This window comes from Anser anser, assembly GCF_964211835.1.
Source record: "Anser anser genome assembly, chromosome: 3".
NCBI lineage: Eukaryota > Metazoa > Chordata > Aves > Anseriformes > Anatidae > Anser > Anser anser.
The window spans coordinates 105,355,679-105,381,716 of NC_139722.1; the positions used below are offsets into that span (position 1 = coordinate 105,355,679).

The 26,038-nt window shown below is 37.5% G+C and overlaps 1 protein-coding gene across 2 annotated transcripts in view; it reads left to right on the forward strand.

The window, feature by feature from the left end:
* The window catches only part of MSH2 (mutS homolog 2), a 35,299-nt gene extending 9,829 nt beyond the window's left edge, over positions 1 to 25,470 (forward strand). The window contains exons 7-16 of one of the 2 annotated variants that reach the window (XM_083827819.1): positions 8,162 to 8,361; positions 9,166 to 9,275; positions 11,983 to 12,106; positions 13,179 to 13,329; positions 17,015 to 17,112; positions 19,045 to 19,290; positions 20,798 to 21,002; positions 21,314 to 21,561; positions 23,180 to 23,352; positions 25,114 to 25,470. In XM_083827819.1, coding sequence (XP_083683945.1) covers positions 8,162 to 8,361; positions 9,166 to 9,275; positions 11,983 to 12,106; positions 13,179 to 13,329; positions 17,015 to 17,112; positions 19,045 to 19,290; positions 20,798 to 21,002; positions 21,314 to 21,561; positions 23,180 to 23,352; positions 25,114 to 25,284 — 1,726 coding nt within the window. In that variant the 3' untranslated portion in view covers positions 25,285 to 25,470. Of the gene's footprint in view, positions 1 to 8,161; positions 8,362 to 9,165; positions 9,276 to 11,982; positions 12,107 to 13,178; positions 13,330 to 17,014; positions 17,113 to 19,044; positions 19,291 to 20,797; positions 21,003 to 21,313; positions 21,562 to 23,158; positions 23,353 to 25,113 lie in introns of both variants that reach the window. The other variant, XM_083827818.1, reaches the window with a different exon arrangement.
* The last annotated feature ends 568 nt before the right edge of the window (positions 25,471 to 26,038 follow it).

Below are 26,038 nucleotides of genomic sequence, written 5' to 3' on the forward strand. Positions count from 1 at the left end.
GACATATGATTTGGATATAAAGAAAAAAAATCTTCACAGTGAGTATGGTCATTCTGTGGAACGGGTACTCAGAGTTTGAGGGATCTCTGTTCTTGTTAAATGTTCAGCTGATACTAGCCCCATTTTGAACAAAGACTGGGACTATAGGCCCTGAATTCCCTTCCCACATACTTTAGTCTGTGATAGAAAAGAACGCCAGAGTAATGAAAACCTAACCTACAACTGTCCCTGCAAAGCATTACAGGGAGGCTTTGTTTGGTTTGTTGCTTTGGTTAGCAGCTTTGTAAAGACCTTCAGTACTTTTCCAAGTACAGGCCAGTACTTCTCTAAAGCAACAGACTGATTTCAGGCAGTTAAATTAGTAGGTGGTGGCCTGTGCCCTCATGAAGGGAGGGGAGAATATGAGCAGCTTGGAGGTTTGTCTAAATGACTTAATTAAAATGCACTTCAGCTAAACACTGGGAGTGCCTCCGATACCTGCAAAGATGGTTCTGAAACACAGGTTGAATCTGAACAAACTGGAAGACAGAAGTGTAATTTGATATTGTCATGCATATCATAGCGCAATAAATATTTTGCATGAAAGAAGTTGTCATTCCAGTGCTATGTAAGTGGTGTTGGCTTCGCAGTAGGCCTCTAGAAATGTTAGAAAAACATTACCTTTGTCATTTTAAAAGTTATAGTCTCTGAGTTCTCTGGTAACATGTTTGGAACTTGAAGATCTAACATTTCTTTAATCCTTTTCCTCCCCTTGAACTATGCACCAGTACTCTCTGTGTCCAGCTCTTCAGCCAATTTTTGATCCACCTCATTGTATGCTCAACCAGCTCATAATTCAACATCTTCTCTATGAAGATCTTATGGGGGACAGTGTCAAAGACATTACTGAAGTCTAGAGGACAATCTCCACAGTTCTCATCCATCAGGCTGGTAGTTTCATTATAGAATCTTATGAGGTTGGTCAAGCATGACTTCCCCTTTATGAATACGTCATCTACTCTTGATGTTTTTCTTCTGCTTCATGTGCATGTGGAATTGGTTTCCAGGACAGTCACCTTCCTAGAGATCAAGGTGAGTTTGACTGTCCTCTAGTTCCTTGGGTCCTCCTTCTTGCCCTTCTTGAAGGTAGGAGTGGCGTTTGCTTTTTTCCAGTCTTCAGGCACTTATCCCAGTTGCCATGGTTGACCGAAGATTATAGAGCCTTGCAAAGATTATAGCCTTGCAGTCATATCTGCCAGCTCCCTGTGCAATTGTGAGTGCATCTCGTCATGGCCCATAGACTTAAGAACATCCAATTTGCTTAAGTATTTCCTGACCTGCTTCTCTAACACCAAGGGTATATCTTCCTTGCTCCAGCCTTTTACTCTAGTCTCTGAGACCTGGGATTCCTGAAGGCTGCTGTTGTTGGTAGACTGAGGCAAATCATTCAGGATTTTTTTTTAAATCACGGCCAAAGTTAATTAAGTTTCCAGTTTAAAGAATGAATAGTCTACTCTGTGGCGATAAGAAAACTTTCACTATGTATGTGTGCAAAGCTGTCTGCTTTGTAACAGTGTACTTGGTGATTACTGTTTTGAATGTTGCGTACAAGAATATGGTTTATTCTTCATGTAAGAACTATGAACATACTATTTTTTTCTGATCTGTTTAATTTATATCCACAAACATTGGAAAGGTGACATGTAAGGAAACTGCAATGGAAACTTTATGCAAGATAGTTTTGTCTTGACATGTAATTTAATTTCATTTAGCATGTATAAAGGGTATAAGGGATTTGTTTGCATACATTTTAGAGTTTTTTTGCTTTATGGAATGAATGCAAATGAAGAAATACATGTCTTACAGCAAAGAAGTAGAACTTGCATGGTATGCTCTTTGCACAAGTTTAAGGGTTAGCAATTTGAGAGAGTATTAGTATAGATGGAGTGTAATAAACATAACTGCTTAATTTTAGTAATATATGGAAGCTAGCGAGCAGTAAATCATTAAATAAAAATCATGGAAATTCCTTTCCTGATCTTTACCTAGTCTTTAAAGACCATATAATAATGTTGTTTCATCACTGGATCCCAAAATGCTGTATTTAATTAACCTCCCCCCGCAATGTAAAGTATTATGCTGAGAAGCAGCCTTAGCTGCTTCCCACCTTCAGTTTCTATAGAAGGTTTTGGGTGGGGCAGTTTCACTACACAGGCTTTATGAATTTGCCCATGACTATGCAGTACTTGCTCTGTTGTCTTCATTGTTCTTTGTTATGATTTGAAAAATGGAGGTTTATTAGAAATTCTGAAAACGATGTTCATTTGTTTTCTAGAAGCCTAAATATTGCATTGAGGGTACAGCAGCAGTGTTCAAAACGTATTGTGAAACTAGTTGTTCTTGTCTGTATTTAAATTAGTAAGTTGCATTGTATTCATGCCCTTAACACTTGTTCACAGCTAGTAGTCCTGTATGTAGTATTGCCTTTGGTGGTCTTTGGCGGTCAGAATTCAGTGTGATTTTTTTTTTTGGTTTTGTTTTGGTTTTTGACTCTTTCACATCATGCAAGCAGCCTGCAACACTGAGAGAATTGTTTTGTAATTCAAATCAAAAGATGTAGTCATGCCTCCCCAAATGTGGATTGTCATCATTTCCCTTTTTATTGGCACTGGTGTTCGTGTGGCTGCTTAGTTCATCTCTTGATGGGGAATTTAGCCTGCTAAAATAAATAAGGGCATAATGTCATGTAACCTCTAATCCAGTAAAACTAGGCAGTTGCCAAAAGGGGCAATCCCATTTCTTTCTGGCCTTCTGGCTCTGCTGTTCCCTTCTTTTGGTCTGGCTATCTTGTAGGTACAGAATAATTTGATTTGTCTTATTCACTTGATGAAAACTAATACATGAAAAAAGGTTGAAGGATGTAATCTAAAATTAATCCTTTTGCTGCTCTGCAGCTGGTCCTTGGCTTGCTGTCATCATAAACATGAAAAGATTAATATCTTAAATGCAGATCAGGCAGTGCCAAAAGCCCGTTCTTCACATTTAATGATCTGACTTGTAAGAGTTTGTTTTCTGTTGGTATGTTGACTTTTTTAAAGCTCACGCTTAATTAGCTTATATTGTAAATTGGATTTCAAAACTTACTACATGAGAATTAATTGGATATCTGCATATCCTCACATTGGAAAAATATTGTCTGAATCTGTGGACTGGAACTATTCACAACCAGTATTCAATAAAACTGTGCTGCCTTTCTGACAGATTTGCTATGAAAGTGCTATTTGAATAATTTTAACTCTCATAAAAGTAAGACTATGAAAGTTTTATGAAAAATAATATATATATATATATAGAGAGAGAGAGAGAGGGATTAATATGTCTCTTGTAACTTTGGGGAGATATGCCTCTGCTGAAGTGCTTGGAGGTACTTAGCGAATCTTGTTTTATGAAATATTCTTTTGTCGCTTTTTGTCTGTACAGTTCTTGAGGGTAGGAGACTGTTCAGTCCAGCAAGATTGTGCTTTGAGGTGGGAGAAGATTTTCTACGTAAAACATATCAGCAAAGTTGCATTTTGAGTATGATTTTTTTTTTCCCCTTCAATAAGTGAGTTTAAAAGTTGGGAATAGTGATAATCATTCTGTGAAGCAGGTTGCTATAAGGTGAGAAATTTCCTGATTTATTCCAGCTACTCTTTTGTGGAGCTGTTTAATTCTTTAAGGGTAATAATTTTATTTCTCAAATGAGAATGAGGAGTGGTAAATCAAACCTTAATAGTGCTATTACAGAAGACTGTAGTCTGAATGGCAGTTAGCAGTAACAATTAAAATTTCCTCTTATTTGGGAAACATAACTTTTGAGAAACATAAGTGAAGGTTTATTATCTATAATTTTAATTTGATACAGAATGGGAAATAAGACGCTAACTGTGACTGGGTGATTGTGTAGGTATACATCGGATGCACAGATGTATGAAAGTTTCTTTAGAATGTAGACAGGAACAATACTTTGTGTTTTAAATGTTTGAATATTTTCAGGATCCAGGTCTCAGAGCAGGGCTGGTCTGCCCTGGGAGTGTGGAGTAGTCCCAACTGTGAAGTGAGCCATTATGGGGGAGCTGGTCGGGTGCTGCCAGTAGGCATCTTTGGGTCTCTGCTGCAGAGTATAGGTGGCCTGTCTGGTGTGAAACAGTGGGACCCTTGACAAGCTCTGGTCAATGCCTGCCTATAGGAACGTTCCTGAAGATTCCTTCCGTTATTGCGCAGAAATGCACCTTGCAGCCTGCAGCTCTCGGCCATATGAAAAGATAGGTGTGTGATAGAACTATGAGGGGTGTTGCCAGCTTTGCCTTATAAATGAATAAAAAAGTGTTTCCTTTCTGCTTCTCTTACTTCTCACTGTAGGGCATTTGTGTGCGTGTCTCAGAGCCTGGCAGTTCTTTGCATTGATCTGCTTTCTGGCTAGAGGAGGAAGAGCAGAGCTCTCCTTGTGTCCTGGTGATTTATTTGCATATGCCTCAGAATGATGCCAGGCACTCCTTTCCCTTGGGGTCTAAAAATATTGCCTTTGCAGCAGCCTGCTTCAGGAGCAAGATATTAATTGTATTAAATGGCATCGTGCTGGCAAGGATGAGACCCAAAATTCTATTTTTCTGCTGAAGAATCATTTTCTTCTTTACTTTGCTAATCTGAGGTCAGAAAATGTTTAAAAATGTTATGCTTGTGTAAAACATAATGAATTTTGGTAACTTACTCTATTGCTGTCTTATATTCTGAAATATCTTAAGGGGGGGAAACATTATGTTGGAGTTAATGATGCTTTTTTGATAATCCTGTCTGGTTTTTAATCTGAGCTCATTAGTTTACAGCCTTACAGCCAATGCACACTGCTTCCAAAGCTTTGCTTGATAGTTACAGAAAGTACTTATTTTGTGTCAGGTATCCCTGATGTAATCTAAGGGCTTTAATATACAATCTCTAGGTTTTGACATGATACTCAAACAATACATCCAGCCATTCATGTAGGGTGGGGAAAAGTCTGTTGTTTCCCTGGTATATATTACTTTTATGTAGAATGCATGTATTGAATTCAGAATCCATATCTGTAAATGAACCATTCTGAAGTTGCAAATATCCAGCATTGTTTTCATGGTAAGACAGTTTGGGGATTAATGAGGAATATTAGAAAAAGCATAAGACTGATGTTAGGATGTGGCTTTCTCTTATGTTACATAATCTTTCAGGTTAAAAAGGAAGTCTGATGTGGTGCACAGTGTGCACCAAGCGCTCTGAAGTGCGTGCAGTATGACTTTTGCAGCTCCTCTAGGGTCTAAACCTGCCCATGAGACTTTGGACTCAGTATCACAAGGGACTGCTTCAGCAGAGCTGCAGGAAATAGTCAGCATAATTCATAGTAACTTGAAATTATACCTTTGAGATTAAAAGACAGTAGTTGTGAGTTCAGTCCAAAGACCTACCTGTCATAGCGGAACAAAGGCCACTTTCTAGTAATGAATGTGTCCTGAGGGCATATTGCCTGCAGATCCCTTGATTAAGTTCACTCATGACTTGAGGGAGAGGGTATGGCAGGGTGGAGAAAAGCGGCAGGACACCAGTGCTACTTCACTCTTTTTGTGGTGGCGGTGCTGGTTCCTGCTAGCTTATAAGTATTTGTGGGACTGTGGCTTAAGGGAATCCTATCTTAGCCAGCTTTGGACAACATCACAGTTCAGGTGGGCTTTTCCTTAGTTAGCAGACCCCTGAGAAAGGTGTGCGACAATTTGCTGTGTTGTCTGCTTCTGAACTATAGGCTTTCTGCGTGGACATGCATTTATGGGGGAAGTTGGGACTGATTGAGCTGAAAGAGAACTTATTCAAGTGTTTGTTTACATCTTTCTTGGATTCTTGTTTTTATTTCTTCCTGTATTTTCTTTTTGTTTCCTCAGCCATAATTTGTTTTTAATATAAAGCTTATCAATTGATTTCATTATTACTTGTGAGCATTAGATGTGGTTTATACTTGTGTTACCTTAATGTAGCCCTTCCTATTCAGCAACCTTATATGTATTCTTACTGGACAGGAACCTGTTCTGCAAAATGTTGTGTGAACATAAACCTGTCAGCCTTGTGTTTGTGGCTGGCAAATACAGGAGGGAAAAATAGAACAGTACCAGGAAGATCATGAGATGTTAGTCTAATTAGCATGGTTTTGGCAGAAGAAAAATGTATCGTGCATATCTTAACTCTTTGAACTTGTCAGTGTAGTGGACACAGGAGAAAAAAAATTGAATAAAAATCTGAATAAATTAGGCATTTCAAAATGCCCTTGACAAGTTCTTTTCCAAGAGGCTGTTGAACAAGCTGAAAGAATCGTGGGATGAAAGTGAAAGATTTGTTTGTACAGCACTATGTAAAAACCACAAGCAAGAAAAGAAAAAAGGAAAAGGGAAAAAGGAAAGAGTGAGCTCGAGTCTGGAAGCTGCACTGAAGAGATTCTCTAATGATCAGGATAGCAGGATAGGAGCTAGCTAGCTAGTAAGGTGGTGGCACAAAAGAGGACCTAACTTTTAGTGAAAACCAAAATAGGACAAGTGAGTGGACAGAACAGCAATTGTTAGGACTTTAATCATGCAATCATCCTAAGCTGGGTCCTTCATATCCTATCAGTTGTCACCTGAGAAAAGAGGCCAACACCTTCCTTGCTGCAATCTCATTTCAGGTAGTTGTAGAGAGCAAAGAGATCTCCCTTCAGCCTCCTCTTCTCCAGACTACACAATCCCAGTTCCCTCAGTCACTCCTCATATGTCTCATTTTCTAGTCCTTTCACCAGCTTCATTGCTCTTCTCTGCGCAAGCTTGAGTAACTCAATATCATTCTTGCCGTGAGGGGCCCAAAACTGAACACAATAGCATCCAAGGCACGGTCTTTCCCAAATGCAGATATTCTCGGGAATCCCTACCAGCTGAAACCAGTTGTAAAGTCTGGAGCAAAGACCACATACCCTCATTAAAGGAGGATCAGGTTAGCAAACAAGTCCATGGGACCCAATGGAATATGCCCATGAGTGCTAAGGTAGGTGGCCATAGAGACCTCTCTTGATAATCTCAGGTCATGGCAATTGGAGAAGGCTCCTCCAGGGCAGGAATTGACACTTGATTTCTTCCAGCCCTCAAGAAGGGCAAAAAGGACTATGAAGGGAATTAGAGGTTGGTCAGCCTCATCTTCATTCTTGGAAAGGTGATTGAGCAAATAATCCCAGAAAACGTTTCCAAAAATACTAAGGATAAGAAAAGGATTGAAAGTAGTTGGCATGGATTTTTGAAAGGAAAATCATGACTAACCAACCTGATAGCCTTTTACGACAAAATGACTAGGCAGTTGGATAAGGGAAGAACAGTGGCTATTGTTTATCCTGACTTAGCAGCCTTTTGTCACCCTCTCCCATTACATCTGATGAAGTGTGGACTAGATAAGTAGGTAGTGTGGTGGACTAAAAGCTGGCTGAACTGTTAGGTGGTAGTAGTCAGGGGCATAAAGACCAGCTGGAGGTCAGTAACTAGTGGCGTATTCCAGGGGTTGTTACTGGAGCCATTCTTAAAGATACCCAAAACTTGACTGGACATGGTCCTTGGTAACTAGCTGTAGCTGATCCTGCTTTGAGCAGAGTTGGGTGGAATAGAAAATGTCCAGGAGTATCTTCCAACCTTAAGGATTCTGATTCTGTGATATACATTTGCACATCTCCACTGTGTCAAGGTTGGCCTTGAGCACAGGTAGCTAAAGTCTGCAAAGAACAGTGTTTTTCTTCCCTACCAAGTATCTGTTCTTTAATAGATTACTGGATGACTTTTTTTATGGTCAGGGAAAAGATTAATCTCAAAGAAGGTTCTGAGCTTCAAAATACCTACTGGACAGGTGTTGGCAGTTTGAAATGGTTTCACCCCAATGCTGTTGGTTAAATACCCCAATAGTAAAAATTAAACAAGTACGATGTAGTCTGAATATCCTTGCTTTCTCAGCTTATGCGTTGTTCTGGTTTAACTTGCTCTCTCATCAGGAAAGTGGCCAACAGATACACCCTTAAAGAAAGGATAGAGAAACTTACAGATAAGTGTTTTCGTTCTAATTGATGACAAACCAATTGCAGACCATGCCATGCTAATCCTTGTTATGAAATCTTATTTAGGTTGAATTTGGTTGAAGCCTTTGTGGTAGATCCAGAACTACGTCAGGGCCTTCAAGAAGATCTTTTACGTCGCTTTCCAGATCTTAACCGGCTGGCAAAGAAATTTCAGAGACAAGCTGCAACCTTACAGGACTGTTATCGAATGTATCAGGCTATTAATCAACTGCCTAATGTTGTAAAAGCACTAGAAAAACACGAAGGTAATGCTATTCCCTGCCTATTTTCAATGTTTTATAATGCATTAATGATGCCAAGAAATAGTATATAGATTTCTAAAGCTTACATTTTTCATATGTACTTTTGTTGCAGGAATAAAGCTTAAAGACATTTGAATTTGAAATATATTGGAATTCTGAAATAGCAGTCAGATACTTAAAAATGAACATAGCAAAATTTTTGCACAAGAAAGTTTTCCGATCAGTGTGTAGCTGAAACACTTGAACTGTTGGGCAGTGGTCTTGTAGTCTTTGACATTGGCTCGTCTCTAAGAATTCTTGGCTAATTTTTGCATGATGTGTATCTTACAGTCAAGATAGCTCTTGATACAATACTGTGTTCCTTTTGAAGACTTTTCAAATGCACTTTGAGTTGTAATTAATGTGATTTTTGCATTTAAGGATCAGTGGCATAATTTGAACAGCATTTTTGGGTGTTGAAGTAGTAGAATATTCCTGCTGTGGAGAAGAGTAATGTGGCAGGCTTTCTGCTCATAGTCATTAGTAGGATCTCAATACTATGAAAAGCAAGCTTAGAAAATAAAGGTTGCCATTTCTTTTCCTTTTCTGTGTGTTACCAAGAAAATGCAACATAAGATAGTGTCAGCACAGTAGGGGGGTAATTCAGTACAGCAACATCAATCCTAGCCCATCAGAATGCATGTTTTTGTAGAAATTTACCAGCTATATAGTTGTGCTGTTTATCTTGAATAAGTGAATTCTGGTTAAGTTGTGGATTTTTTGAACGATTAATTCATTCAATTCATTTTTCTTGTTTGTTCTTAACAGGAACTCACCAGATGTTGTTGTTAGCAGTGTTTATAACACCTCTTAATGATATTCACTCTGACTTCTCAAAGTTTCTGGAGATGATAGAAACAACATTGGATATGGATAAGGTACGGGCTGGTGTGTGTGAACAGGTTTATTTCGCAATTAAAGTTTCTTATTGAACTTCACAATCTGCTCCGCACTCACCAAGTTAATTGATTAATCTGTATTTTAAGTAGTTAGCCATATATAGCGAAGCTAATATATGAGGATTGATATTAATATAGCAGACGAATATCAAGAGGATATTCACACTACTGACTTAATGATGTAGCCAATGGAAAAAGTGCTTTGGGTACATGGATGCTATGGTCCTGAAACTTGTTAGAAAACTCACTATTAAAAGTGGGGAGATTATTTTTCCACTTTTCTGCTTCTTTTGTCATCACTTCAATGTTACTGTGATGTGTCTCCAATCTAGAATGTAGACAGAGCGTGTATGTTACCTATTTCTCTGCTTCTCTAGAGTTTAGTAGATTTGCTTCTATATGGTCACATTAAGTCTTTGTAATTAATAGTTTGCCTCTGTGGAAAATGATTGACCTAGATATAAAGATGGACTTCCCAGGGTAAAGAAGTTTCTCACTAGAGGGAAAGCTACCAAAATTAATCTAGCTTTGCATCTACACCTGCTTATAAAATACTACTGCAGACAGGACTAAGCCTGCAAGGCAAAACTGGCATTTTTCAGAGAAAATTGGCCAAAGAAAGCTAGAAGGAACAGCTCTGTTTCTTAATTCTGTACTGGAAAGGATAACGGATAAGTATAGGTGAGTGGTTTATCATTGTTTAACACTGAACACTTGGTTCATGTTTTTGGCTGTGTCCAGTTGCCAGAAGTGAAACAATGCTAACATTTTTGGTGCATTTTTTACATATTTTTTCCATTGTATTTGTTGGAGAATTGGTACATTACACATAGAAATGTACATGTTTTTACAGTATCACTATTTGCTCTACTTATTAAGAAACTTAGTTAATATTTGTTTCTTATGTTTCAGTCAATTTTGAAAACTTGGAAGGTTTTTAGAATTGCCATAAATGTCAATCGCAGCTCACTGTAGAAATGAGACCTACCTACAATGTGCTAGGCATGGTAGTAACAGCAATTTGTGGAACTTTTGAAAAGTGTACTGGCTTTAAAATTTTGAACATGCATATTTTGCACCAGATGCAGAAGTATTTTTTTCCCTCTTTGTATTGTGTATGCGTTCATCAGCTGCATTATACTCTTTAAGACTGTTTGACTGACATGTTGCTGTAATTTATGATATATGCTAATGAAGAAATTTATAGCTTTATGCTAGTTACAGACCATCTGTTGATGCAATTTTGTATGCCCTGGAACTCTGTTTTCTTCAAAACTAACAGCTGTTCTGAGCCTTCACCCTTCATAGTCCAGCTATTCACATTTATTTTCAGCTTCTACTTTAAAAAATATTTTGTTGTTTTTCTAAACAGAATGATGAGTCAGTTATTTTTAATCGAGACCTGATATGTTGAATTTATGATTGCTTTTCCTTCACAATACTGGAATCAATTAAAATGGCTACAGATAACTCAACACTGGTTTTATGAAGAATAAACCTTTTCAGTATGAATGTTAAAACTTGAGCATTTGACTTGCAATTCCTCTTAGATTTTTAGGGAATTGAAATTAAACACTGAGATCTAATCTAGGTGTGATTGAAGGACAGGTTGTCATAGCAACTATATTATGTCAGTAATCTATTCAGGGCAAGCCTTCTGATATTAAAAAAAAAAAAAACTGAGTTCAAAACACGTGGGATGTGGCTATTCATTTACCTAGCTGTTTAATTAAATAAAGTTAAGAAACTGTCACTTCTATTCCTGTATTTCATAGAATCATAAAGGGCCTTTGAAAATCATCTACTCCAAACTTCTCCTCTAAATTTTGTTAGTTGCTTTCATTACGTAGGATTTTAGTTTTAGTAAAGAGCACAGCCTTTTACAGAAGGACTTGCTTTTCAGATTAGTTAGCTAGCTCAATATAGTCTCTGTGTCTCCAAATCATTTACTGTCAACTCATTAATTGAGAAACACTTGGAAACAAGACCCACTTGCATCTTATTTCACATAAGTAAACATGCAGATATCAAAGTGTCATCAGTGTTGGGACTGGTCTGGCCAGTAATGACAAAGGCTGTCATTCTTAGCCTTTTCAGCCTATTCTTTCTGTTTCAGAACAGGGATTTGCCCTATTAAAACAGGAATGGTCATTTCTGATGTATGTTCTGTCATAAATGTTCGTTATTGTTCTTTCTGCAGAAATATTAAGGGAATGGGAGGAGCACCCCTAACAGCAGGGCCAATAACAGGGAAGGAATTTTTTTATACTGCTTTATCAATGTCTCCAAGTTTGAAGAGGGTCTTCTAAAATTTCATAATTTTGTGGTGTCCACATCTCCGGTTAAATAGTTGGAGAACATTGCTACTGCAGTATGTTTGCATGCAACAAAACTGCAACTGAAATAGCAGGCTGTGTGAAATGCTTTGCAGTGCTGGTAATTGCACAGAGAAAATAGACACTGAAAGTTCAGTTGTCCATGATGCAAATTCTCGTTTATTTTGTAGGTGTATCAGACTCCAATTATCACTAATGGTACTGCATTACAAAATTGTGTATAAAAAGGCCCAACAAATTGAATAAGTGATTAAGTAAATTAATTTCACTGTGTATGATCAGAGAGATTATTATTTTTATTATTGATAATAATCCTACAATTTTTTTCCTTTTTTTTTTTTTTTCCCTAGGTGGAGAATCATGAATTTCTTGTCAAGGCTTCTTTTGATCCTAACTTGACAGAATTAAGAGAGAAGATGAATGAACTGGAAGAAAACATGCAGTCCTTCTTACAGAGTGCAGCCAAAGAATTAGGTAGGGTATGGCAATGCCTTTGATTCTTACCTCCTTTTTAAAATGTTTTGAGATCAAGTGATGTAAACTGGTATAGAGGAGTTAGGGGATGTTTCTATTATTTCATGATTAGTTTGGGGTGACTTTAGTTGTCACAGTATGATCTATTGAAAACTGAGTGATTTTGGAGCTACAACTTGGCCTTTTTTAAAGATTGCATTACAGAATGTTTCAGAAATTATAATCCTTGTTGTCGTGTACTGTGGAATTCTAACTCTTGAATAAGCCTAGTTTTATTTTACATCCTTTGAGGATGTGCATTGGAACAATTTTTTTCTGTCCATTCCCCTGGATTATCTGTTCAGGATATGCTAATTTTCCTTTGAACTTCTTTGCAAAATGTCTCATTTGCTGACACATGACATTTAAAGGATTTTTTTTTTTTTGTATCGGATAATTGATGTGCAGTTGATGAATTGGGCATTTAAAGAGCAACTATAAAATTAAATGACAATTTTTAATGCAAATGTGGCACGGAAAACTGGAATCACTGTAGGTATTTTAGACTATACTCTTAAGGGCTTGCACGTTGTTTAGTCATGGTTTTTATATTTTTATTTTTTAATACTTTTTTTTTTTAATTTAACGTGCTATCTGAATGAAAAGAAAGACAAGATTATGTAAGGAAGAGAAATCTCACCAGCAGAAGTATGTGTTAGTAAAAGAATCACAAGACTATGTGCTGTGCTTACAACGGCAATATAGAATGTCCTTGTAGGGTGTTATGAACATTTTTCATATTTCTGGAGAATGTGTAGCAATATAGTAATGATGCACGCTTCATTTCAATATGCAGTTTGAGGGTATATCAAAGGTAAGAGCAGAGAATGAAACAGTAAACCTTTGTTAGGTCTGGGCATTTTTCATACATGTGCAGAACCAAAGCAAGTATACTGAATAGCATATCCAAGAAATTATATCATACAATCTGGGATTATTGCACAGAAATAACACAAGCTGAAGGATTTTTAATAACACCATTGTTTTCTTTTTGTTTTCTTTCCTATTTTTTTCTTCTATTTTCATCTAAAAGGTTTGGAAGCTGGCAAAAGTATTAAACTGGAGTCAAATTCACAGTTTGGACATCACTTTCGAATTACTTGCAAGGAGGAAAAAGTCCTCCGGAACAATTCAAAATACAAGATAACTGATACACAGAAGAATGGTGTGAAATTTACTAACAGGTATGAGATCATATTGGTAGTTTTGAAAGTGTCTTGTAAAAGAAACAATTGTTCCTTTCTTTATAATATTGCCAATAAACAGTTTTTTGTACATCTTAAATGGCTGAATTTTCCTCTTTTTAATTGGCTTACAGATTGAGAAACTGAGCAAGACTGGCATGAGGGAGGAGAAGTCATGCAGTTTCTGTTGAAAGCACATGCCTGCATTCTCAATTTCCTTTGCCAACTGTTAGCTATTTTTGCTCCTTTTAACTTTGTCTAATTTCTCTGTTTTAGCTACACCTAACAGTGTAATTACATTCAGTGTGAGTGTTTATACAGACACTTTCATAAGCTGCAATGGAAAAGAGCTATTTATGTTTATCACCAAATATGACATGCAGCAATTTTGTTGGTAATTACCTTTTCTGATCCACGTTATAGCACCAACAAAGATAACGGCATGTATTGGACTTCCATTCTGTGGTTCTGTGGATTAAGCCATTTAAAAATTTAAACCTTTAGGTTAATTGCTTTCATGGCTGCTTCAGGTTCTCCTTGTCCAGACAGAAGTTGTCACAGGTACAGCCAGGTCTGTACTTTTTGTTGAATTTTTAGCTCTTTTTGAAAGTTTTTAGGAGGAACAAGGACTAATCCAGTCATCATCTCTCTCAGAATTTCATTATTGTAATACAGGAGTAAAGAAGTTACCTATGTAGAAAGTTGTCTATGAAAAATCATGAAATTACTTGACAAATTAGAGGTCTCAGCAATCACCACCTGCATGAAGTTTAACAATAGCAAGTCCCAGGTTCTGCACCTGGGATGGGGTAACTCTAGAAATATTCACAGACTGAGGGACAAGAGGCCGGAGGGCAGCCATATAGAAAGGGATCTGGGGGTTCAGGTCAATGCCAAGTTGAATATGAGTCAGCAGTGTGCCCTGGCAGCCAAAGGGCCAACTGCATCCTGGGTGCAACAAGCACAGCATAGCTGTGATATAGAGTGATTGATTGTCCCACTCTATTCTGCACTGGTGCGGCCTCACCTTGAGTACTGTGTGCGTTTTTGGGCACCATAATATCAGAAGGACATAAAACCATCAGAGAGTGTCCAAAGGAAGGCCCTAGAGATGGTGAAAGGCCTGGAGGGGAGAATGTATGAGGACCATCTGAAGTCACTTGTTTTTTTTCCACCTAGAGAAGAGGAGACTGAGGGGAATCCTCATCATGGCCTACAGCTTCCTCACGAAGGGGAGCAATGTGGAAAGCACTGATCTCTTCTCTCTGGAGACAGTGACAGGACTCAAGGAAATGGAATGAAGCTACATCAGAGGAGGTTCAGATTGCATATTAGGAGAAGGTTCTTTACTGAGAGGGTGGTAGAGCACTGGAACAGGCTCCCCAGGAAAATGGTCACAGCACCATTTTGCTGGAGTTCAAGAAGCATTTGGACAACCTTCTCAGGCATATGATTTGATTTTTGGGTGGTTCTGTGGGGAGCCAGGAGTTGGACTTGTTGACTCTTGTGGGTCCCTTCCAAATCAGGGTATTCTATGAATCTATGACACTTAAATTGAAGGAGATCTCTTGAGGTTAACTGGTCCAAACCCTCACTTAAAGCAGAGGCACCTTTGAAGTTAGATGCAATCTCAAAATTAGATAAAGTAGCTCAAGGTCTTGTTCAGTTGCCCATGCTTCAAGCATTTCTTCATAACCTGTTGGGGCACAAATTCCAGTGCTTAACCAGTCTTTATGAAAACTTTCTTCATCAGATCTAGTGAGAACTTCCCTTGTAGCAGCTTGGGTATTTAGTATCTCATCCTTTTGCTCTGTACTTCCAAGAGTCTGACACCTCTCCTCTCCAGACTGAATAAACACACTTCTCTCAGCCTATCCTTGTATGCCATGTGCACCAGCTTGAAATCTTTGTGATGGCCATCTGCTGCAAGTTCAATGTCTCTTTTACACTGGAAAGTCAAAACCGAAGATAACATTGCAGATATGGCCTCACAAGTAAAGGGGAAGAACCACCTTTTGACATGCTTGCTGGCTGCGTTCTTACTAGTACAGCCAGTAGGAGCTTGGCCTTTGGCTCAGGTGCCTCAGGTTCAGCTTGTTGTACACTGTGTCCCCCAACTCTTTTATGCAAAGCTGTTTTATAGGCATTTGGACCCCAGTCTGTACGGTTACATGGAGTTATTCCATCCCACCTGCTGGACTTTTGGACTGTGTTTGAAATTGTCCACCTATTTCCCTGGTCTGTTGATATCCCAATGAATGGCAGTCCTGTCCTGCAGTGTACTGATGGCTCCCTTTAAGTGGTGGTGTTTATAACCTTTCTGAAAGTGCATTCAGTCCCATCAGCCAGGTTATTAATCAAACAGTATCTACCCAAGAAATGCTACAAGTAATCAACTACCACTTGGACTTCAGATTCCTGAGAAGTTTGTTCTTGTCTGCTTCATGTGTTATATATAGAATGGTTAAAATACCAGGGATTAATACATCACACAGTCTGTTTCAGACAAACCATGTAACTGTCACTTTAGGTATAACAGTTCCTGCTGGAGTTCACATCACAGAAGTGAGTTTCTTGAGAGAGATCTTGATTGACAGATGTACAGGGCAGGGTTGGTTTCAAGCCTGTGCTGTTACCGATGGTGACTGTTTCTGTTAATCACTCACTTTCTTAAGTAATAAATCCTTTGCTTTGAAAACAATTGCAAAAATATTGATATATTTCACACCAACCAACATGCTTCTATATTTCACACCAATTTACTTAAATGAACAAAGTAAAAACCTAATGTGTGTTTTAACATTTATTACAAGAATATTTTTTCAAAATATTCCTGATTTTTTTTTGTTCTAAATGTGTTATGAATCTAAATGTAATGATGAAGTTAGGCTTTTCCAGAACATAGAAGATGGTACTTAGAACCTCTACTTTAAGTGTCATCTGTTACTTTTCTAAGGAAAAATCTTGTGGATCACTAACAAAGCAGAATTCTCTGTGTTTAGTTAATAGTTACACTTCTTTCTGTAGACACTGTGAGAAGTAGAAGGTTTCTACCTATAATGGAGGTGCACTACCTGGATATCCACTTTTCATATTCAGTCCTACTGGCTGTTCCAAAAAGTGAGATGAGTAGCTTGAGAAGAATGAAAGATTGTTTTAAATATTCTCTTAATTTTGCTTTAGCCTATTTTGAAGGCTAGAACCAGTTGTTAGAGACAATAGTTCACCGAGTTTTTTACTGAATGGAAGAACTTAAATGCCTTCAGCTCTGATAAGCCTGTTCTGGGCTACTTGGTTGCTTGGCAGGAGTTCTTCTCTGCCAGCTCTGCAGTGTGCCACATCTTGTTCTAAGATGGCCATGGATTCAGTTTAAAGAGAAAACCCGTAGCACATAGCATGTCCATAACAAATAACTGCACTGTAAGACTTTTAAGAATGCTTGTGTTTGGAGTTGCTAGAATTGCTGGTTTGGCCTTTGTGGATGATTTTCAACTCAGAATTAATCTTACTGATATCCTGGATGAGTTGTAGGTTAGCTGTTTTGTGGTCTTTGGGTTGAACCCAGTTGTTAAAACAGGTGGGGATTTCTGGTACTGACTCATAGATGATGTGGCCAGAAGTTACATGTTGTAGCAGTGAAGACAGAGGACGTCACAACTTCTAAATGTTGTGGTTTTGTTCACAGCAAACTGAGCGCCGTCAATGAAGAATATATAAAGAACAGAGAAGAATATGAAGAGGCTCAGGACGCAATTGTTAAGGAAATCATTAATATTGCTTCAGGTGAATGCATCAGTATTGATGTGTATGACAGTCTGGAATGCTGGGAGGGCTTGTTGTAGGACTTTGTAGGTCCTTACGCAGCGAAGGACCTTAACTTTCCATAAAGAATTAATGTGTGAAATGAGTTTTGGCCTGCAGATAGTTGTTGAAAGTTTGAAATTTATTTTCTTCTGGTCAGACCTTTTCCTGGAGTTGCTACAAATGTGCAGTGATGGGACATGTGCCCCTTGTCCCTTAATAGGGAGAAAAAATGTGTCCATAAAGGCCACATCTATGATCTTCCCTCTCTGACTGTGGGCATCTCCACCCAAACAGCAGGCTAGGCAGAAGGCAGAAGAGGTAAAAGGCAACAAGGAACTGAGGTAACAGGACCTCGGGACTGAGATGGGAGAATGTTGGTGTGCCATAGAAGAACAAGTTAGTCATCGTTTATATAGTACAATAAAAAACTGTTATTTTCCTAATTAATTTTCATGTATTTTTGCTCCAAGATTGCTTACCTACAGGCAGAGAATCTTTACGATTCTTTACCAAAAGGAGAAGATACACCAGGAAGTTTCAGTCTGGAGGATTCTGTAAATATTGTCTCCTAAAAGCACAAGTTCCAGCAGAACAAATCACAGAATCATATAATGGTTTGGGGTGGAAGGGGCCTTCAAGATCATCCAGTTCCAACCCCCCTGCTATGGGCAGGGATGCCACCCAATAGATCAGGTCCTTGAAAGGGAAAAGTAGAAAGTGAAAGCCCTAATGAATCTTAAGCTAAGGGCAAATGTATTAAAGATAGGAAAGCACTTTTAAAGCTGAATATAAATAGATTTCAACGTATAAAGTTACAGTGGAAATCTTTGACCCGCTGTTACGGTAGGGAGCTTGTCAGTATATTACAAAAGATTTTTTTTTTGTATTTTGGTAATCTTTAAGTGATATTTTTTTGTGTGCAGCGTAGTGAGGTTTGTATATGTATCTGGAAAAAGCTAAATTGAGTATTATATAGCAGAAATAGCTGCAATGTCACCTATAAATACCTAGTATGTTTAAAAAAAGTCTTGCTGCTGCTTAAGGTTTGTGGTGTGCAGTAATAGACTTACAAGTGTATAGGTGTGGAAAAAAAGCATTTTTTCCCCCAGTGGAGGCAGTTTAATGAAAAAGACTGGATTAAATGTGTAATTTGTAGTGAAAGTGACTTGAAGTCATTCTAATGATCTATACTTGGCAAAGTTCAAGAAATGTTAGAATAGTGAATGTATTTTCTAAAGGTGAGAGTCTTTCTGAAAGTCACTACTCACCTCTTCCTACATATGCATCCCTTTTGCAGATGTTACATGCTTTACCTCTATAGGCCGTCATCCCTTTCACTGGAAGCCCCTCCCATCTCCCCCACCTCCAAAACAACAACAACAACAAAAAACACGAAAACTTAAAACCAAAGTTGGTACTGAGCATCCTGGGCCATCTAATCTAGTCATCTGAGATCACTGTATTTTACAGACCCCTCCATAATATAATCTGCACAAACATAAGTGGTTGCACAGTGCTGTGTCTGAGTTGTCAGTGCTTCATCTCAATTGTCTTTGCCCCAAAATTCAGTGTATTGTTGGGGAAGGAAATGCATTAGGTTTCCAGCCTTCATGCCATTGTGTGTATTTGCATTCCCACACTAAGATAAGCTGGTTGTCATTGTCTGCTGTTAAGGCAAAACAATCAACATGGCCTCACCTCTTCTTTTCTGAGTCTGACAAAGTCCCGTTTGTACTCAAAGTACAGAAACTTAAGGGTTGCATCAGAGTTTGTCACAGAAGGTGACTGGTATCTTGAGGAAAAAAGATTTTAATGCAGATGAATTAAATTTGGATCAGTATATGCTTTAAGATATTTTTTTCAACAAGAATAAAAAAAATGTTGAATTTGTCTCTCTGTAATCAAAAACAGGTTATGCAGAGCCAATACAGACTATGAATGATGTAATAGCTCATTTAGATGCAATTGTCAGTTTTGCTCATGTGTCAAATGGAGCACCAGTGCCCTATGTCCGTCCTGTCATTTTGGAAAAGGGACAAGGAAGGATTGCGCTGAAAGGTGCCAGGCATCCTTGCATTGAAGTGCAAGATGAAGTGGCCTTCATCCCCAATGACATTACGTTTGAGAAGGGCAAGCAGATGTTCCACATTATTACTGGTAAGTGTTCGTACCTTTTTCACTTGTCATTTAGATTTTAACTTTTTTTAAGAAGTATTTCCAGCCTTTTTTAAAAAGGGGGGGGGGGGGGGTCAGGGAGGGGAGAAGTTATGTCAGAACAATTTTTCTAATCAACAAAGGGTGAGCAATTAAAGAGTTATTCATGTGTCTGCATGTAGGCTAAGATTTAGCTCTGGAAAAGAAGGTTGGATGTTTGTAACTGATTTATTATATATATATATATATATTTGTAACCTATTGTTTATTTTATACATATCTATTTAAAAGTGTCTACAGGGTTCTTGTCAAATGATTCCTGTGGTAGTGGATATTATGGAAGCTTATGCGCATAAATAGGTCTTCCAAACTACTAATCATAGAATTAGATTTTACAATTGTAGTTACAGTGCACTGTTGGAGAAGGTGGCCACTAATTTAGAAGTATTCATTTGGGAAGAAGAGACAGGCTGCTGTGAAGGAAGTAATTTCTTACTAGGAAGTAAGAAATCAATTCCTTAATATATCTATTCTGTGCCTTACTGAATGTCACTTCACAGGTCATATGACCTCAGGAGCTGGAGAACCTGAACCTACTGAAGTGATTTGGAAAATTCCATTAGGCACCAGTTGTACCATAGCCACGTAGTCATCTTCTGTAGACAAGATTTTAAACACCCACTTTGTTAATGTTTTCTTTTAGTGATAAAGTTGATTTAAAATGCAAAGCATGTTTTAATGACTACCTTCTTTCTCCCCATTCTTGGTGTAATTAAGATAATTTTGCTATACAGGAAAACATTTTTAGTGTTTATACATTTAATTGAATTTTAATTTTCATTCAGATGTGCTTGATGCATTCTGAGTAGCAAAGCTCTGAAATTAGAGGATGATTGATGAACATTTCTAACATCAAAAAACTGCAAGAATCTGAATAAACGCATAGCAATACACTTATTTTTCTGGTTAGCAAAAGTCAAATGATCTTTTTTTGAAAATACTTTTTATTTCATTTGCACTTAGTTAAAGTATAATTTCATAATATCTGTTTTTGATGATTCAGAATCCCTTTAGATTGTAATTTAAATTAACAGAAAGCTTGTACCCAGTCTGTAACTAAGCTATTTCATTTTTACAGACAAATTGTTATTGTAGTTTGAAGTGAAAGCAAATTATTTTCGTTCTTAAGCAGTAATGCTGATGACTTTAAAATGAAAGCTTATTAGGAATAGGTATGAACATGTCTTTTATATGACTTCTGAGACAAAAAACAGCATTAAAATACAAACCACCACCACACCAAAAAAAAGCATTCAGCAAGACATGCCGCCTCTACTATTACTGGTAGAGCTACTTGTTGCACCTGTTAGACAAGTCTGGTTCTCTCTCTCCTGGCAAAAGTGTAAGAAGCTTATGTGTTTTTTGTTCTAAGAGCCTGTTCTCCTTTAAAAGGAATGCTGAATGGTAAAAGATGACGTTTTTGAATTCCTTTGCAAAATTTCTTCTTTAGGCCCTAACATGGGAGGAAAATCAACATACATCCGACAGACAGGGGTGATCGTACTTATGGCCCAAATTGGGTGTTTTGTACCCTGTGACTCTGCGGAAATAACCATTGTGGATTGTATCCTGGCTCGGGTAGGAGCTGGAGACAGTCAGCTGAAAGGCGTGTCTACTTTCATGGCTGAAATGTTGGAAACTGCTTCAATCCTTAGGTAAGTCCTGTGTTTATTTGTTTTTGTAGGTTAGGGTTGATTGGAAAGGATGTGCTCTAAGAAGGATGCATCTCAAGATTTTCTTTTATGTAGGATCTCAGTGGAGGATATCAAGTCCTTCATAGGAGGACTCTTAAGTTCTTGAAGTAGCCTACTGTTTATTTCAGTGGTCATACAGAGGTGCTACCAGGATGCAAAGTCTAAAAGGGCCAAAGAAAGCCTAACATGGAACATAATTTCTGGTACTCCAGTATCCAGAATAACGATATTGAGATTGCGCTTTTCTCAAACTTAATGCTCTTCTGTTTTAGGACAGCATCTGAAAACTCCCTAATAATCATTGATGAGCTGGGAAGAGGAACTTCTACCTACGACGGCTTTGGCTTAGCCTGGGCTATTTCAGAATACATTGCTAGCAAAATCTGTGCTTTTTGTATGTTTGCTACGCATTTTCATGAACTGACAGCACTTGCTGATCAAGTGCCAACAGTAAATAACCTACATGTTACTGCTCTAACCAGTGATGACACACTGACAATGCTTTACCGTGTCAAGGCAGGTAAGACTCTATTAATGGTGAAAATGTAAACTTAGCAACTATTATGATAGGAAAAAAATAATACAAAACTAATATGCCCCAAGTAGGTGGGTGAATTTTCTCTCGGATCCACTCCTCCTTTTTTAAACATGTATCAATTCATCTAATCTGGTCTTTGGTGAAACCTCTAGAAGCCAGGTTTCATACTTTTCTTCAACCTGTTTTCCCAATTTTAGTCATACACATCTTGTCTTTGTATGTGCAGTGTTTTTTCAAGACCAAGTTTCTTGGAAGAGCTATTGAGCACAGAGGCACAATAGTTTGTATCTTTTTAAACCTCAGTCAGATTAGGTGCGACATTACGAAATCTTTATCTTAAAGTAGCTAGTCTCAAACTGGATGCATTTCATATAAGGTTTTGCTTTTAGTGTCGTGCTCTCTCCCTTTTGGCGGAATTGCATTGTTGAAGCAAGAATGTAAGTGTATGCACCTCACATCCAGTTTTGTTTTGAAACAAACAACAGGTTTCACGTCATTCGCAATGTATAACTAAATGTAAAAGACATGACACGAAACTTTTTATAGAGTATTTTCATCCCTCTCTTCATGAAAAGGGTACACTGGGTACAGTTTTCCAGGCCTCTGTTCAGGACTTTCTCAACAGAAATCTGAGTTAACTTTGTGTCTGTGGAGGTGTATGTTCTTAATACAAAATCAGGAAAACTACTTTCTGCTTAAAAATCTTAATTTCCCTTAAGAAACCTGAGTGATTACAATGCTGATGAAACGGAAAAAAATCTAAATGCCAGATTTTTCTTTGCCTATTCTTCAGTTGCCCAGTATTTAATAGATGCTTAGTGAAGTGTCATTTTAAACGTATAATTCATTTATTATAACTCCTTGCTGAAGATCAGAATTAAAAGGATGTAGTAATATGTGGGGTGGCCAATTGGAACGATGGCAATGTAAACAATTGGAGTTGATGGATTGTATCAAAGGGCTTTTGATACCGAAGTGCAAATGATTTTATGTAACTGTGTATAACTGACGTATTCTGAGCAAGTGTGAGAACTTTCATTCTCAACCCAATGTTATAAACCGTATATTAATCGAAGTCAGTGTAAACATGAAGTGGAAAGGTTTTGATATAATTAAACTCCTCCTGGAGACTAGGAAGCTATGTGGGACTGGCAGAAAGGAGGAGGAGGAGGACTGAGAGTGTACCACGCTATTTTTTTAATATGTAAGTACAAATGCAGTTTTTGTATATTTATACAAATGATGCAGATGGTTATTTTCTACAGATTGTGCTGAAGTGCTTTAATGAAAAAAATTGTTCTACTTCATTCAAGTACTAGAGGAAAACTCTTTCTGCCTGAATTTTTTTCTTTCTTCCTGAAGCACTTCTGGACCTCTGCAATTACTGCTCTAAGACAGCTTAGTTTAATAAGAGCATATTCTGTAATCTGTGTTATCATATATAGTCCAAAAGCTAAATCAAAATATACTCTGAAAACCAAACTATATCACACACTTTTTCAGAACAGAGAATTACTATAAGTTTGTTCACATAATCTCTGTGTGCATGGCCTTATCACCTCTTGAGATTTCTTTACAGGTTGTTTTTCTCTCAACCCAGGTGTTTGTGACCAGAGTTTTGGAATACATGTAGCAGAGTTGGCGGCTTTCCCAAAACATGTGATAGAAAGTGCAAGAGAGAAAGCACTGCAACTGGAGGAGTTTCAAAACATTGGCAAGTCCAATGAATCTGAAGGAGAACCACCATCCAAGAAATTCTACAGAGAAAGAGAGGTTTGTCAAAATAAATGCTTTTTTTTTTTTTTATTTTTTTTCCATTTGTTTAGCTGGAGTAGCTCAAGCAAAATAGTTTTAGGATTCAGCTTTCCCCAGAAGCTTGATCATAATTAAATGTGCTCCTGTTTTTCTGTAATAAAATCTTTTAGCTATGAAGTTTGTTATGAGTTGAAGAGATGTTCAATGGTAGTGAGTTTTGGTTTTAATTCATTTCACATTAAGCTTGGGCAAGAATTTTGTCTAAAGACTTACTCATAAGAATTAAATATATCTATTTTTTTCTTAAAGAACAGTAATCAGCAGTTGGTGTGATTGGCATAGAACTGAAGGTGTTCACGGGACCATGTCTGTAGCTGTTCTGTGGGATTTTCTTTTGTGTTCAATGCTTTTGTTGGCTACTTACTTGAGACTTAAGTTGTAGCTTTTGTGTTAGTTGTTGTTTAGATTATTCTTGGCTCTGCGGGTGGGTTGTAGCTGGTTTCCCTCTCCCCCCTTTTTTTCTGAGGGCTTGTTAGCACTAATTCCTTTGAGCTCAAAGTCATTCTGTTCAGATCTGTTCTTGAAGTGTTAATCATGTCCAAAGAGCTTTATACATTTAAAAAGCCTTTGCTCTAGAAAGAGGCTGCTACTTTATTTTCAGTTTCAGAAGTCCACTGCATGTTTCCTTGTCTCGGTAAGAATGTTACAGATAGAATAAGTGTTATAGATGAATGATCTCTGTTTTGTCTTAGCTGTTGGTGTTAGGAGGTTCCCCCCTCCAGCTACATCAGCTGCTCTATTACCTTTCCTTTGCCAACTTTCTAGATACCGTGGTGAAGTATTTTTCAAATTAGTTGGATCTGGCTGTATGAAGTTAATTCCTTGTAAATTAAATTGACAAGGCAAACACTTCTGACAAATACGGTGTCATGTTTTATTCTTTGATAATTCAGTAATACATAATATATTAAAAACTCTCTGGGCAATAGAATGGCATAGCATTAGATTTCTTGTTCAGGCAATTTGTCTACCTTCATTAACATATTTAGAGGCACAATCATACTATTATATTTCCAAGTGCTTTGGAGAATTCCTCACTGAATGGACACTGCATTAGTCCTAAATATTGAAATGAAAGTATGAATGCTTTGTGGCAGAGTAGCTAATGTAGAAAATGCAGAGCACTAGGCAGAAATCTGTGTTCTGGGCAAATTGTTTATGATACAGGAATCCTGAACACAATTCATTAAAATGTTTGTTCTTGTTATTCATTTCAAATTGTTTAGAATTTCCACTTCGCCTGTTTGTGTAAAAGCATATGCATAAAACTTAATTATCATCTGTTCTCAGTGCTGAGAGCCACTCTCCAGTTGCTTGGTAACAACTTGTTCTTTGCTTTTGCATATGGAAACATTGATTTGGATTTACAGTTCTTCCAAAAAGTAACTAGTTTGGATAATACAGCCTCTCTAGCTTGCAAACCTCTCCTACTGTGGTTGTGTACTGGAATGAAATGTGGAACAGCCATAGGAGCTCTCAGTGGTAAACATTGTTTCTGCTGATCAGCTTATGTTTGGGAAAGAACTCCTGATACCAGTGTAACTGTGTATTGTTCTGGTGTTGGGACCACGATAGCAAGTCCAAAAATTTTTTCCTGCAAGAAGTTTCTGGTGCTGAATAATACTTTGTATTTATGGTATAATTTGGAAAAGAGCTTCTGGAAAGAATCTAAATATATTCTGTTTTCTTTTCCTCTTTCTTCCCCTCACTCCATTTTAGGAAGGTGAAAAGATCATTCAGGATTTTCTTAGTCAGGTGAAAGCATTGCCCCTGACAGATATGTCAGAAGAAGACATCAAAATCAAGCTGAAGCAGCTGAGAACTGATGTGTTGGCAAAGAACAACAGTTTTGTGAACGAAATCATTTCCCGAACAAAAGTTACATCATGAAAGATATGAGAACAGGATGCAGCTCTTGAAGTGCTTGAAGCTTTTTTTCTTTACATTGCAAGAACTCTTGCTTTCTTGTTGTGTAGTTTTTGAACTTTGATATTTCATACTGATTTGTGTAGGCTTTTTTTCTTGGATTGTATTTTTTTTGTAAAAAATAAATAAATTGGCACCCATTGTGCTAGATTCTTGCTTTAGTTGTGATCATTTGTGTTCTTGTAGAAGTTTTCAATAAAAGGCTTTTTCCATAGTGAGAGAATTATTGACTGTACAAACAAAACAAGTAAGGCTTTACCAGAAGAATAGAAAATATAGAAAGTGTAACACTTCAGATAGCATACAACTACCACAGCCTTGAAAAGTAATGGCCCATACACAAAATCTTTTTTTTTTTATATGGTGCAATTATGTTAATTCAGTGAAGTTTTAGTAACGCTCTTTTAGTGTTCCATTATAAAAAGCATCCTAAGTGATATGTCTTAAAATTTTTGTGGCTGTACCTGTGTGAAGCTTTGGAAGAGAATTGTTTTTGTTTTAATGTGTGAGCAGGTAATGCTTGAGTCAAATATACTACAGGCCTACTCTTCATGGTCGAGTGGTGGTAACTCTTGCGGTTTTTTTTGATGATTTTGTAATGTAAGCAGAGGCTGAGGTGAAGTTATAGTTTAACTGGAACTTCTGAGTTGGTCTTGGTTTGTCAAGTCTGTCTATGAAGAAAGTATGCACTGATTTATTTATTTATTTATTTTTAATC